At 40.7% G+C, this 16,033-nt stretch overlaps 1 protein-coding gene across 3 annotated transcripts in view; it reads right to left on the bottom strand.

The window, feature by feature from the left end:
- The window catches only part of LOC148029679 (protein PHOSPHATE STARVATION RESPONSE 1-like), a 39,848-nt gene extending 24,515 nt beyond the window's left edge, over positions 1 to 15,333 (bottom strand). The window contains exons 1-2 of one of the 3 annotated variants that reach the window (XM_087685959.1): positions 14,939 to 15,333; positions 14,558 to 14,822 (exon numbers count right to left, since the gene is read on the bottom strand). In XM_087685959.1, the coding sequence (XP_087542085.1) occupies positions 14,558 to 14,801 (244 nt within the window). In that variant the 5' untranslated portion in view covers positions 14,802 to 14,822; positions 14,939 to 15,333. Of the gene's footprint in view, positions 1 to 14,553; positions 14,855 to 14,938 lie in introns of those variants that run through there. The other 2 variants (XM_087685958.1, XM_087685960.1) reach the window with 2 other exon arrangements.
- Positions 15,334 to 16,033: the final 700 nt, after the last annotated feature.

Genomic DNA, 16,033 nt, shown 5'->3' with positions numbered 1-16,033 from the left:
TCGAAATCTGCAGGAAAACTAGTTGAATGTTCACATCTGAAGCTTACCTTTCAAAAGGAGAGCTTTCAATTTTGCAATGTTCACATCTGAAGCTTACCTTTCAAAAGGAGAGCTTTCAATTTTGCCAAGGTAACCACGGGCTGGTGTGCAGCAATCGAGGCAGGTGTGCAGCAGTTTGAGCAGGTGTAGCAGTCCAAAATATGCAAGAAATAGGCAAAACAAGCATGCAACAAAAAAACACAGCTAAAAAGAGGGTTTTACTCTGCCTGTCACCCGACATGCCTGAAACGCCATTTCCAAGAAGCGAAAACCGCCAAAAACAGCCATCCCATTCAGGCAGGTCTGAAACAACATTTTTGGAAACTATGATTATCAGCAATAAACTTTGAAGGCACATAAATTATAATACTAGTTCTAGCTCTTCTAAAAAGATGAAAATACCACATCCGTGTTTATAGTGGACACACCCACAACTTATGGCTCCCTTCACAGAGAAGAAGGTTGCAAGTCTTGCTACCTTGCTTTTAGGCAAGTACCAAAGAGATGAAGCTTTGAACAAGACTTTCTTCTTCAGCTATTGGAATCCTCTCAAAGACTTAGACACATCCACAACTTAGCTCCCTTCACATAGGAGGAGCTTGCAAAGGCTCGTGTTCCCTTCCCTTTAGGCAAGTACCAAAGAGATGTTTGCTTTGGACAAGACTTTCTTTCTCGAAGCTCGTGTTGACTGTAAGAAATAAAATTTGAAGGCACATCAATGGCTAATGCTAGTTGTAGCTCTTCGAAAAAGATGAAAATACCACATCAATGTTTATAATAGACACATCCACAACTTATGGCTCCCTTCACAGAGGAAGAGCTTGCAAAAGCTCTTGCTACCTTGCCCAAGAGATGATGGGACAAGACTTTTTTCTTCAGCTATTGGGATTTTCTTAGTGCAAGCCTCATCAAACACATCCACAACTTATGGCTCCCTTCAAAGCAGAGGAGCCTAAGTCTCCCACAACTTATGGCTCCCAAGAGATGATGCTTTGGACAATACTTTCTTCTTGAGCTATTGAGATCTTCACGATGCAGGCCTCACCATAGCTTCTAAAACATTATAGCACACAAGAAGACCTAGAGAGGCTATACAAGGGATTGATTCATCTCACTACTGAAGACAACAAGGCTGAGAAAAAGGACAGCCAGCCTACAAAGAAGAGCACTGTGAAGATAGAAGAGGTAAATGTAGTCACTCATGAGAATGACAGTGACAGTGATGTACTTCTTGCTTCTTCTTTGAGTGCACATGCATTGATTGCAAATTCTGAGAATGACATGCACACTTGGATACTTGATTCATGTGCATCTTTTCATGTTACACCACATCATGAGTCGTTTTCTGACTACAATGGTGGTGCACGTGGTGTTGTCCACTTGGGGGATAACAATGCATGTACAATTGCAGGTTTTGGCAGTGTGAAACTAGCATAGCAGCCAAAAACGTCTGAAACGTTTAGAAACGAAACGTTAGAAACAATGTTTCGTAAGTTTCTTTCGAGAAAGGATAAAATGAAAAACGCGAGATTTTTTTATAAAGGGTTTTTTAATAGTTTTAGACAAGGGAAAGACGTTTTAAACCTCCATGGAACTTTCTCTTAGACAAAAACAAGTGAATTGAGCAAAAGTGATAAAACATGAAACAATATAGTCAAATCAAAATAACACGTTACACATCCATGATCCATAATCCATTATTGACTATTGTCAACGATTAATCTTTGAATAAGCTATACTATAATTAATCTTTGAATAAGCTATACTATAATCAAACCTTAAACATCATGATCATTGATTCATACATATCACATAAAGAAAATTGGAAGACATTTTACATAGCCCAGGTGCAAATAGCAATGTAAAATGGGTGAAGCGGCAATATCAAAATGACAAGTTACAAAATGACAAAATGTCAAAGTCCAAAATGAATCATGATACATCATAGATAACTCATAAATGAAACTAGAGTCATATAATGAATTGTCCAAACAATAATGGTCTATGGACACTACATTGACCAAGTGAAAATCCCAAAAGGTAAGACTCTAGAGTCTAATCCAAAATCATGAACCCTCATGAGTTATGACTCATGTTATGACTCATGAGTCACTACTCAAACTCATCATCATCACCATCGCTGCCATCATCATCCCCATGCTCATCCTCCTCACTCACACTCCAATCATAATAAATTGTCCAAACAATAATGGTCTATGGACACTACATTGACCAAGTGAAAATCCCAAAAAGGTAAGACTCTAGAGTCTAATCCAGAATCATGAACCCTCATGAGTCACTACTCAGACTCATCATCATCACCATCGCCACCATCATCATCCCCATGCTCATCCTCCTTACTCACACTCCAATTATCCTCTGTGTCATTTATGGCACTACCTCGAGCACTAACTGATACCATCCTACTGGAATCTTCTGTTGGAATTGATGCATCAACACCCCTGGCCCTAGATCTTGTTTGATGTCGAAGTTGTGCTCTCTCTGCTGCAAGTAAGGCCCACACCTCATCATCCTCATGTGTAGGCTGCACCAATTCTTCTAAGCTCCAATCATAAAGCCCTAGATCTTGTTTGATGTCGAAGTTGTGCTCTCTCTGCTGCAAGTAAGGCCCACACCTCATCATCCTCATGTGTAGGCTGCACCAATTCTTCTAAGCTCCAATCATAAAGCCCTAGATCTTGTTTGATGTCGAAGTTGTGCTCTCTCTGCTGCAAGTAAGGCCCACACCTCATCATCCTCATGTGTAGGCTGCACCAATTCTTCTAAGCGAATTTTCACCCTGAAGGAGTTGGGGCTGGTCTCATTTGGTCCCTCCAATTCTGTCTTTTGCGTAGTACTATTGACAGGGCAAAAGCGAGTAGACGCAAAAGCAAAGAAACAGAGGAGCTGGCATGGGAGTTGGGACTATCGATGGTCAACGGGGCAGGAGCGGACAATCAACGAGGCAAACAAGCGCACAAGCGAACAAGTGGAAGACGTGGCATGGAACTACCGACGATCGGCGAGCCAAAATCAGGATAGACGAGCGAGATGGGAGGCATGAGTTGTGACACCCTACACACTGGACAAGTCACGAGTGACGAAAGATATGTTTCTCTTGATTTTTTTTTTTGCTTTTTTTTTTCCATCGACCACAGACTAACACTAACCTTTGTTTTTTTACAAACTAACTCATGTTTTTTTTTCGAGGTCCCCCCTCCCCACGTTTTTTATACAAAGAAACGTTTCGTAAGTTTCGAAAGCAAAGAAACGTGTTTCTTTGCTGCTATGGAAACTAGAATTTCAGCATGCCTTTGTGTTTGTTTTGCATAATGCGAGGCATATACCTCAACTCAAAAAGAGCTTGATAAGCACAAGGTAGCTAGATGATAAAGGCTATCACACCACCTTTGGGGTAGCAAATGGAAATTTTATAAAGACTCTCGCATTGCTACCAAGGGCTCCAAAAGTGATACTTTGTATGCTTTGCATATATTTAGCGTACGTGACCATGTAGTCACCATAACCGAGCAGCCAAGTGTTTCTTTGCAGCATAGCCGCTCGGAAAATGGTGTTGCAGAGCGTATGAACAGGACCATTCAAGAGAAGGTGAACGGGACCATTCAAGAGAAGGTCCGTACAATGCTGTCACATATTGCTTTACCTCATAGATTTTGGGCAGAGACTGTTATGACAGCCGTACACTTGACTAATCGATCACCAAACAAGCAAGCCACATTCGTATGCTCACTTAAGACTGTTTGGCTACGAGGCATTTGTGCACATTCGCAATGAAGAGCACATCAAACTTGAGCCAAAATCTAGTAAATGTATTTTCCTAGGATATGGTGATGAAGGTGAAATGGGGTATCAATTATGGGATCCCGAGAAAAGAAAAGCAATACACAGCAATGATGTTATCTTTCCAGAAGATTGCATGCACAAACACCCAAAAGGACAAAGGAAGTCAAAAGGGTTGTATTCCGAGAGGAAGTAAGAATAGGACAGCAAAGAATGCCCATTAGACGGCAACAAATACCTACTGTAAATGTCACTGAAAATGTAGGGAATAATACTAAAAATGATCAACAAAATCTTGCCCATAATGTACCACAAATTCAATAAGAACATATGTCTTTGGAACAACCAAAACCAGCTATACAGCATGCTGAACTTGCACAACAGCAAGCTGTTAATGCAAATTTGCAAGCTGAACAGCCAGCAAATCTTGGCCATTGGTTCCGTAGGTCAACCAGAGTGCAAAGACAGCTAGATAGGTTAGTTCATGATGTCATTTATGTGGCTGATTATGTCATGTTGACAGATTGTGGTGAGCCATCATCCTTCGAAGGAAGCAATAGACAGAAAACATTGTAAGAAATAGCATAAGGCAATGTTGTCAAAGATGAAATCTCTCATGAAAAATGGCACTTGGGATTTGGTGCATTTGCCTAAAGGGCAAAAAGTGCTACCATGCAAGTGGGTTTACGAAAAGTCACTTCTGGTTCTTTGCCAAAGTACAAGGCATGACTGATTGCTAAAGGGTACATGTCATGAGGACATGTATTTTTGAAGCCTCACTTGACATATAGATTAATTTCTAATCGCAAGGTTAAGTGAATGTTGCACATGTGAGGTCTAACTGGGGTTAGAGTAAATTTACAAGCCCAAGACCCGAGGAAATCATGGGATGTCAAAGGCAAAAGTTACAATAAGTTATACCGCACGGGTACTTGGTGGTATTTGGTGCCAATTGTTGACCTAGGTCATTCATTTGGCCATAAGTGTCAATTGGTGACTCTACAGAAGTAGTGTTTAGGTACTTAACGCCAATCTGATGGTCAAAGATGACACAAAGACACTCGAGAATGGAAATTGCCTAGCCAATTTCATTATTGGCGAATCAAATTATTTTTCAAAGCACCAAAATAATTATTAGATTAATTTTCAGTATTTAAAGACTGAAAAGTAATATTTCATTATAGATAATGCTAGAAAAACCATTTGGAGGAGAAGATGCTGATGGTCTAATTTGCACCCATTCAAGCATCTTTTGAGGCAACCAAGGATAGGAGAAGACCAATCAACAACGGGTGACAGCATCTACAGATTGTTATGACAAGATAGCCATAGCAAATGATAGATTTTCTACAGTTTTTTACGAAGAGAAACTCAATTTTCTCTCTCCTCAATTTTCTCTCTCATCTCCCAACCTTTCTACAGCCCTGTTTTGAAGATTACAGCACTAAGATCACCAGAGGCTGAGAAATTTCAAATTTCTCTACTATATGAATTAAGAATGGAGATCATTGAAGAGTATGGGGAGGGTGTAGCTAGAGGTGATATGCCAGATGAGAAAGAAAAAGCTGCAAAACCCCATGTAAATCAACCAAAGTTATGTGCTCAAAAGCAAGATCCTAGCAGTGGGAGTGAGTCAAAAAGTGAAATGAGCGTCGACGGAGCGTATGAAGGGGACGACGTCTATGTTGCTGCTATGGAAAAACAGTTGATTATGGCTAAAGAGGCATTATCTAATGGACAACTAAGTATAGAACAACACAGGACGCTACAACAACTGATATCTACAGTGGAAAAGGGGCTGGCAGGGCGCAGAGTTCAACATGGGAAAAATGCCAAGCTACCAGATGCCATGAGCAACTCGGAAGAGGAAGATTCAGAGACCGGGGAACGGGATACATATGTAGAGGAGTCAACCTCAGGAAGTGTTCCAAAAATTGGAAGCTCCAAGACTTGGATTCAATGGGCTGAAGCTGTTATTAGACAAATTCAAGTGGGGAGACCAACAAATCAATGAATTTGAAGCATTTTCCATCTCCATCAAAGCAAGTGAATGCTAATTGACTGCTCATATCAAGGGGCAAATCAGATTAAAGACTTGCTAGTCATTTTGGACAGCAAGGGAAGTTGGAATACCGAAAGGGGTTCAGAGAATCCCATTGTGCACTTCAGTTTTGTGAATTTGTTAATTGTTGTAGATAGTGCTTAATCAAGTTATTTACCACCCTATCCGGGAAGGAAGGCTGGTTACATGGTTCCATTGCCGAGATACCACTCAATCCCTTGATCTGGTGGGCCCCAGGCACCTGATTGCAAGCCAAAGCTTTGTGCTAGTGCTAAATTTTTACTCTCAACTAAGAAATTACATCAATATGTCATCATCAAGTGAGATGGACTTAACAAGGATGATACCTCTCAATATGAACATTCACCTGGGAATGAAGGAAATGCAATGCATGACCTTGGACAAAGCTCAAACCATGGACAGCAAGCTGAAAATATTGCTATTGGGAAAGATGCAGAACCTTCAAGGCATAAGGAGACTAATGACCAGCAAAGTGAAGGGGAATTTGATGACCACTTCAAGAATCGGATTAGGACAACAACAAATCTCTTTGCTCAATTGATAAAGGATCCTCAATTTACCCGATTTTTGAATGCTCCAAAGAAGGACAACAAAGGCAAGAAAAAGAAGACGTCTTCTACATCTTCCGGATAGCAAGATACACCGAAGATAATGCCAAACCCTTCATTTGAAGCTTCTAAAGATGTTAATGAAATAAAACAGTTGGTGCCTACAGGGCAAGGAATGCAAATGCAAGGCCATCACAAAAGTGCCAATCAAATGGATTTTGGACAACTGAGTATGCATGCTATGATGGGGCGGCAAGGATATTTTAGTGGAAGCACGATTTTTCATGCTATGGTTGAACAAGGACCGCAAACGAGAATGTATGGCACTAATCCCTACGGTATGCAACAACCAATGCATGGTGTGCAAGGCCCAATGTATTCGATATGGCTGAAAATATACAAAACCCTATGTATGGCAGCATTGGCTTGATGCCTGGGGCACAAAGCAGCATGTTTGATACTACATCTGCACCCCCGAATGCTTATGGGGCTCAAGGAATGAATGTTAGACATGCAAATGCTCCGTTTGGCGCCGATTCTAATATAAATTCAGCAAATGCACCCTTTTTGCAGCAGCCAGTGTATGACAACTTGACACTTAAGGGGCAACAAAAGACTATGCTGAGGGTGGAAAACCAGTGAAGTTTGAAACCTTCAGTGGTGTACAAGATAGGCTGAAAGCTTTGACTTCCATTCAACAATTTGATGCAACCTATTCAGGGGGAAAATTCACGGAGTCCTCAAAGATTCGAAAGGCAGCCACTTTCTTGAAAGTGAGGGAATGCATTACAGTGGTGGTCCACTCTTTTGATGTAAGGTAGAGCACCGTCAACATGGGTACAATTCAAGCAAATGTTTGCATCAAATTGGTTGACAAGTACCTTTGAGGTGGACATCATAACACCTTGGAATAAGCTAGATGGCAAGGAATGTAAGAATTTGGAGCAATATAATAAGAAGTTTTGGGATACATTGTTGCATATTACTTTTTATCGCCCTATACCCCTTCATGAGCAAGTGGAAAAATATGTTTGTAGGCTGCCCAAAGGAATTAGGGATTTTAGCATTAAATCCACCTTGTCTAGCATGTCTCAACTCATAGAGACTGCTGCTACAGCCAATGCTTTGCTGCATGGGAGGAATTCGGGCTTCCTAGAGAGTGGGGAAAAACCAAATCGAAATTGTTTAAGGCTGAGAAAAGGGGCAGATCTGAAAAACAATCTGAAAAGTGGCCAAAACAGCAAAGAAAGGGCTTGAAAACATTGGCACAACGTAGGGAATTAATGGCTGCAAATAAATATTTCATTTGTGAAGCTGAAAATTTCAAAAAATCAAGGAGATTCTAAAGGAAAGAAGCCCAAAACATCAATGGGATTGGTGCTTGATGTTGTTAGTGATCAACCCAATAATGATGCTACTGAGTTGTCAAAGCATGGGGCAAAATTAGGGATCAACATACATTGATTTTCTTTGATAATGCTGCACAAGCCAACTTCATCTTTGTTGACATGGCCGCCGGTCTAGGCATTAGAGAGGATGAAATGGACCCATGGGGAAAGTTAGAATGGCATGTAAAGGCCATGCAAAGCCCGTCACACCGCTCATTGGAAAGCTTCGATTGCATATACAAGGATATGTGGACAGCAAAGAGTTCTTCATTGCTCCACTTGAAAAATGTGATATATTGCTTGATATGCCATGGTGTCACTGTATGAATGTAGTGATTGATTCTGGTAGAAAAAATATCACTATTCAGCACAAGGGAAAGGTACTCACACTTGATGTAAGTTGAAAGGTGAATCTCCTCCTATTGTATCTACAGCTACCATTTCTAAAGTAATGAAAAATCATCTTTCAGCATACTTGGTTTTTACTAAGGATAAAGAAGATAGTGAGAATGTTGGAAACATGTCTAAGTTAGAGGAGGATCATATGTCATTTCTGAAAATGCATGCTGATTGCTTTAAAGTTGTCAAAGAAGCATATGAGATGGGCAAATTTTCTCTCTATGTCTCATTTTCGAATTGTACATATTGATCGTGAAAAGAATGTTATGGCTAATACACTGTCACATAAGCCACAAATTTCAGCTGTCAACATGGTTTATCACACTGAGTTGGATGCCATAAAAGAGCAATATGTTGCTGATTTAAACTTTGCTAATGTTTATGATCAACTTTGCAATGGCCAAAGACATGAACACTTTGTGCTAAGAGATGGATTTCTGATGATGTATGGACGACTGCGTGTCACAAGGCAATTAAGGCCTAGAGTTATCACTAAAAGTCATGCTCCTCCGAATGCAAGACACGGAGGTATTGATGTTGGACGATTGTGTGTCACAAAGCAGTTAAGGCCTAAAGTTATCACTGAAAGTCATACTCCTTCATATGCAAGACACAAAGGTATTGATGCCACAGTCAATGCAGTGCAGCATTTCTTTTATTGGCCACTTCTGAGGCATGATGTAGAATAATTTGTTAAGACATGCATCTATGCCAAAAGGTAAAACATGATAGGCAAAACATGCCAGGTTTGTTACAGTCCTTGCCTATTCTAGATAAGCCCTGGCAGAGCATTGCAATGGACTTTATTGAAAGCTTCCTAAGACTCCTATAGGAAATAATGGGATATGGACTACCATTTGTAGGCAAGCAAAGCCCATTTCATTCCAATGAGGGAGAAAATAAAGGCTGATCATATGGCACGATTATTTTTGCAACACATATTTAAGTATCATGGTATGCCAGAGTCGATCATTAATGATCTTCCAGCGTTTCTACAACCTTGCTCCAAAGATTACAACATTAAGATCACCAGAGACTGAGAAATTTTAGATTTCTCTACTATAAACCCTCATCTGCAACAAAAATTAGGGTTTAGCAACAGCCTTAGGAAGCGTTCCAAAAATTGGAAGCTCCAAGACTTGAATTTAATAGGGCTAAGCTCTTTTAGTCAAATTCAAGTGGAGGGACTAGCAAATCAATGAATTTGGAGCATTTTCCAAAATAGTGCTTAGTCAGGTTATTTACCACCCTATCCGAGGAGGAAGGCTGGTTACACATCCCACAAGAGTCCATCCTCTCAACTCTGTCTGCAATTGCCAATCCACTGCGTGACAGCTTACAACTCTAAGGCCACAGTTGAACAATTCTCAGCTTCAGCCTTCAAAGTTTAGGGATCAAACTTCAAAGTTCAATATTGAGTTAGTGAACTTTGCACTCAGAACTTTCAACTATGGGCCTATGACAATGTGCAAGCAGCATTACAATCTACAAAGTGTGTACTTACCACCCAGACTCTCAACTATAAGTTTGTGACAATGTGCAAGCAACATTACAAAATATGTACTTACTACTCAAAGTCCTCTCAATGCAATACAAAGAATATACTTAGTGTAGACTGCAACATAAAGTTTGAACTTTAAAGTGCAGGCAACAAAGTACAAGTGCTCAATTATTGACAGTGAGCCACTGCAGTGACCAACAACTTGCAAGCCATAGCATCATCTTCTCGAGTCCCCTTGGCAACGTCTTCTCAAGCTCCTACACCTCATTATTCATACCAATGGCAAGGGTACAAGATCCAATGATTGGTCATGGTGGTGTGAGGTTGAGGCCAAAGGCCAATATCAAGGGACAGCTCACAACATTGGAAATGTCTCTTTTCTAGCTATGAAAGAACGGTTAGGGCAAACAAAGTAGGGCCCATTTCTTGAGAGAGTCAAGCCATCAAACGCTCTTTTGTGAGAAAGTCAGCCAAGAAGAGAAGCAATTTCTTCAACAAAAGGCTGCCCAAGATGCCATTTCAACACAAAGAAGAGCATCACGGCTGGTTGCAATTGATCCATACTCATTTGACACTGCTATTGCTACTAATTCTAGCAAACCAGGTTCAACTAGGCCATCATCCACTCCAACTCACACCACTAGCAACATAGGTGGTGGTGCTTTTGAGATGCCTTGCTCTACAACTCTTGTAGCACCTACTATAACGCATATTAAGCAGACCACTCTTGATGCGCATATTAATGCATCATAGCTAGTGGCAATTGATTCACACTCATTTGGCAGCTACTTCTAGCAAACCAACTAGGCCATCATCCACTGCAGCTCAAGAGGTTCAACTAGGCTATCATCCACTGCAACTCACACCACTAGCAACATAGGTGGTGGTGCTTTTGAGATGCCTAGCTCTACAACTCTTATAGCACCTACTATAACACATATTAGGCAAACCACTCTTGATGCATATAATGATGCATCATAGCTGGTGGCAATTGATTCACACTCATTTGGCAGCTGCTTCTAGCAAACAAGGTTCAGCTATGCCATCACTCATTGCAACTCATACCACTAGCAACATACGTAGTGGTGCTTTTGAGATACCTAGCTCTACAGCTCTTGCAGCACCTATTGTAACGCATATTACGCAGACCAATCATGATGCCCATATAAATGCCAAAAAAGAAAGGATGTAAACATGTCAATTACGAGATTCTTCTATCATGATCACATTACATTCAATGCAACTAGGTCTGGTACTTCAAGAACATGTACAAAAAGATAGGAGAAGCAAGACCCTCCTATGTTCCACCATCCTCGAAGTCTTAGATGTGTGGTGGAAATTATAGCTGAAAACACAAGGAAGTTAATGGCAATCAAATGGGGTAACTTTGATTGCAGATGGGTGGTCAAACACTCGAAGGCAATTTATTCATGGTATGGTTGCATATTCAAGTGGCAAGATATATAGGCCCTCCTATGTTCCACCATCCTCCAAGTCTTTGCGCATGACTCTTTTAGAAAAGGAGAGACATATGCTGGAGATTGTAGCTGAAAACATAAGGAGTTTATGGCAATCAAATGGATTAACTTTGATTGCAGAGGGGTGGTCAAACGCTTGAAGGCGCGATCTATTCATGGTATGGTTGCATATTCACGTGGTGAGATATATTTCATAAACTTTCATGATGCCACTAAAACTAGCAAGTCATCGAATGTACTAGCAAATAGAGCTATATGTGATTTTGTTCAACAAGCATATCCACACATTACAATGTCTTTTTGCATAACATATTGCTTGAATAATTTGGTAAGAGACATTGACAAGTTGGATTGAATTGAGCCTGTGATTAAGAAAGTAGATGCTATGGAAACGTTTGTGTAGAACCATCACTTCATGCGTGCTGAGTTTGACAAGAAATCCAAGAAGATTCTTTTGAAGTACTCAAAAATATAGTTTGCCTATAATTTTTTTATGCTTGGTCCCTTAAGCAAATGCAATGCTCCTTTGAGACAAATCTTCATTAGTGATAAGTATCACACACATGCACTTATTTTTCTCAACTATTGTATGGATAAAATGTACTAAATGTGCAAAAGATACCTCAATTTGGGATGATGTGCATCAGATTGATGCCATGATGCAACTAGTGATGCATATTCTAGGACTTGCGAATAGTATACAATCGTACATTGGAAAAGTCTTCAAGGCTATGGACAGAATGATTGAGAAATTGCATAATTTCTTACCTTTTGATGATGAAGATGAGGATTGTGAGATGGCACAAGGGTATGAGGAGTTACACACATTATGCATCACACAATGATACAGTTATTATTCTCCTTTCCATGCAGTTTTATTTGTATTGGATGCTGAGTTTCAGAAAATAGGAAATCCGGATATAGTTGCATGGATAAAATGTACTAAATGTGCAGAAGATACAATGTACTATTGCATGGATAAAATGTACTAAATGTACAAAAGATACCTCATTTTGGGATGATGTGCATCAAATTGATGCCATGATGCACCTAGTGATGCATTTTCCAGGACTTGTGAACAGTATACAACCATGCATTTTGAGGCTATGGACAGAATGATTGAGAAATTGCATAATTTCTTACCTTTTGATGATAAAGATGAGGATAGTGAGATGACACAAGGGTATGAGGAGTTACACACATTATGCATCACACGATGATACAGTTATTATTCTCCTCTCCATGCAGTTGTATTTGTATTGGTGGATGCTGAGTTTCAGAAGAGAATAGGTAATCCGGATATTGACATTGTTGTTGATTGGATGACAGTCTTCAGAAAGATGGTCCCTAGCTCGAACGAAAGACACAAAATCAGAGACAATCTTGAAAGATACAAACCTCATCACGACATATATGATAGTGAGGATGCATAGGAAGATAGGTGTAGAGTTGAGGCTACCTTATAATGGAAGGACAATGAAGCCAAGAGACCCAAGTTATAGGCATTGGCTATCTATATTTTGAGTTCTGCTATGAGCTCCTCTTGTTTGGAGCAACTATGGAGCTCCTATCACGTATTCCTTCAAAACAATGAATTAGTTTAGGCGTGCAAAAGGCAAATGAGTTGGTATTTGTGAGCATCAATGCACGAATCTTGAAAAAGAGTGTGATTACACTCGCATATCAATTTGTGGTATGGGAGAAACAACAAGAGGACAAGCAAGAGCAACAAGCAAAGCATGCCCAACAATTCTATCATGGAGGCAGTGTATCAAAATTGATTCTAGAATTCTAGGAAGAATTCCAAGGGAAACCTGTCGAGCCTGGTGGCACACCCTCTTCTTATAGATTTTGTAACATCCCTACCCTACCCTCTCATATAAAAGGGGACTTAGAGGGAGGGGATTATCCCTGAGTATCACTTCTAGACTTCTACTCATTATTATTTCTTTTATTTAGTTTGAGTATCAACTTCACATGTTGAAGTCATCATTTGGCATTGTCACTTGTACTCTTTAATTTGAGTATTCATTGTTCATTTAACAATTGTTATGTTTCCGCTTTCAATTCTTTTATGTGACATTTATGATTTTAAGAAGATTTTTAATTGTCTAGTTTCATTATAAAGTATCTCAATTATATCTAGAAAACATATAAGTATTAGATTGCCATCCCCTATCTTCCCCCATCCCCCCCCCCCGGTCCCCATCCCTGTCCCCCCTCCCACATGCCACTTGACTATGCTTCACTTGGACATCGATACCTTGTTAGAAATAAGACAGTGAATGAGAGTGCGCAAGAATGATAATTAAAAAATAGAAGAAAATACGAAAAGGGCTAGGATCCACAATCAATGCAACATGAGTACACAAGGTGCCAAGGACATACATGACACAACAAATGGATGGCAAAGACTATCATAAGAATCTTCCTCCGTATCTGCTGAAATGTCAAAATTGGATTAGTCTATTGCTTTTCACAAATCATGACAAACTACAATACTACTAGATACAAGGGATGGGCAGTTTATTTGGATTCTTCTGCATAGGCTCCCTTACATCGGGCCAAGATCTGCAGATCCATGAGGTGCCTCAATACGTAAAACATTGTTTGCACTCCACCAAAAGCAACACTGCATTAACATATCCTCAATTGACCTACTGAAGAGTACTTGAAACACCTGCATGCTCTAGGTTGAGCAGAACTACATGCAGCATCTATTAGGTCACAACAACAATGTACAAGGAGCCGAGGTCTGCAGTCAATCCCCTGCGAACTGGTTCATCCAGACATGCTGGCTATGAGTGCAGTTCCACAGGTGTATATGATGGCCACTCTTGTAGCTCTTAATGCAGTTTCCTATCTTCCTGAATACAAATGATAGTTCCTCGTGTATGGCCACTTTTATGCAGCTTCCATCTTTCCTCACCTGGATACTTACTTTCTGCCATTCACTTTCACTGCTTCTGTGTTATCCCTTTTCCTGAACCATCACTTTGGTGAAGTTTTTGACATTAACCAAAAGTTATAGGCATCAAGAACACTAGTGAGTATTTAACCTTTAAAAACTTGACTGAAGAAACCAATACATGCCACTGAGCTTGGCTATTTAGCATAAATTCAATACAGTCACCCTTGTCCATATGGCTTTACCCATTTGTGATCAGCTGTGCCACTACGTTTTGATCTTTACAAAACCAAAATTCACTAAATAAACCCCTGATCATACATTTCTCCTTCATAACAACACTGACATATATGATGTGACACAAAAACGCAAATTAACAAAGTAAGAATGCAAATCAAGTCTGAGTACCCACTATCTGGACCCCCAAGCTGGGTAACCGCTTCAACAAAGCGCTCATGCAACTCCGAAGTCCATCGTAGCCTCTGCTTAGTGGCTGCTGCTGCCGCCGCTGCTGCTGCTACACCAGGCACCATGTCACTTGCACCATTGCTCAAACTCATATTGTGCCCTGCTGCTGATATAGGAGGCCGTTGCTCGGGCAGGGAGCTCTTGTGGGGTACGAGGCTTGTCGTCGAAAACTTCTTGGCCTGATACATTGTTCAAGATCGGGCCTCCAACTGCGATCAAGGAGTGGTAGCAGGAAACATAACTGCGCAGAAGGCAAAGGGAGGCGATATGACAAAATACGGAGGCCAGATACATGACACTCGAGCGCGGGCTGAAGAAAAGTTACCTTTTTCAGAGGTGCAGAAAGGGGAACTGCAACGAGTTGATGGCTAGGGTTTTTGCAGTGTCAATTGGAGTGACGATTGACATTCCTTTCGGCTTCCGGATGCCAGGAATGTTCCTGTCACTGACGGAGACGAAGATCAGGCAGTGGTTGCTTTTTCCATATCCGAGCTTTTGATGTTGCGAGGCAGTGCAGCAGAATGAGCTCGGAGGAAGGCGCGGACCATAACCACAGGCATACCCATAGCCATATCCACAGCTACAGCCAAGCTTATTTCTACAGAGGGTGAAGACGAGAGCCTTCGTTTTTTCTTTCCTCGCGTAACGGGAAGAAGAGAAGATGATTGAATCCACCCACCCTTCTAACCAAAAGTCTCTTCACATCCAAGCTTCCCTCTGGTTTTTCCCTTAAACATGAATTGTGATTTAAAATGTGGAACGCCCAAGTTCCCAACACGTTATCCTCCAATTTACCAGCCCACCTTACACAGCCTATCACGTATTCATTTTTACATTTTGTTTCCGTTAGACTCACATACCCGAATGCCCACAAGGGAGGACGTCTCCCCTCCAAATATTAGCCATGAAACATGTAGGCATCTCTTGTAGATACCAAGGATAATTCGCGAGCCAAGCAAACAAAGGAGCTTGATCACAACTGCCAACTCGGATCCTCCTACTTTGGCCACCCACCAAGGAGGAAGGTGCACCCAAGTGTTCAAGGGAAAAAGAGTCCCGACCGCACAAACACTTTAAACGAACACAAGTGTCCCTACCCATGGTGCACATTTTCACATAACAATGAGGGAAATTCTTACCATCCAATGTTTGCCAAATGCATTTTCTTATGTCCTCCTTAAGGCTAACATCAAAAAAACTGGAATTTTTCCCCATATACTTGCCACTCAATTGGATATCTATGAGCCAGTATTTTGGCCCAAAAGTCAAGATTTCATATTAAATGAGTGGTAAATCTTTCAGAGATTTGAAAGAAAATCGCAAAAGTATCTACACCTAAGTGATGGGCAACATTGATTAGTGCCCCTAGACATAACACAAAGGGCATGGTTGGTAATTCATCCTCATTCTCCCTTGTAAA

This window comes from Lygodium microphyllum, chromosome 10 (genome assembly GCF_053477565.2).
Source record: "Lygodium microphyllum isolate KBCC chromosome 10, Lygodium_microphyllum_v1.1.10, whole genome shotgun sequence".
NCBI lineage: Eukaryota > Viridiplantae > Streptophyta > Polypodiopsida > Schizaeales > Lygodiaceae > Lygodium > Lygodium microphyllum.
Note: the sequence above shows the minus strand (reverse complement) of the source record. Positions and strands in the feature narration are given on the sequence as shown.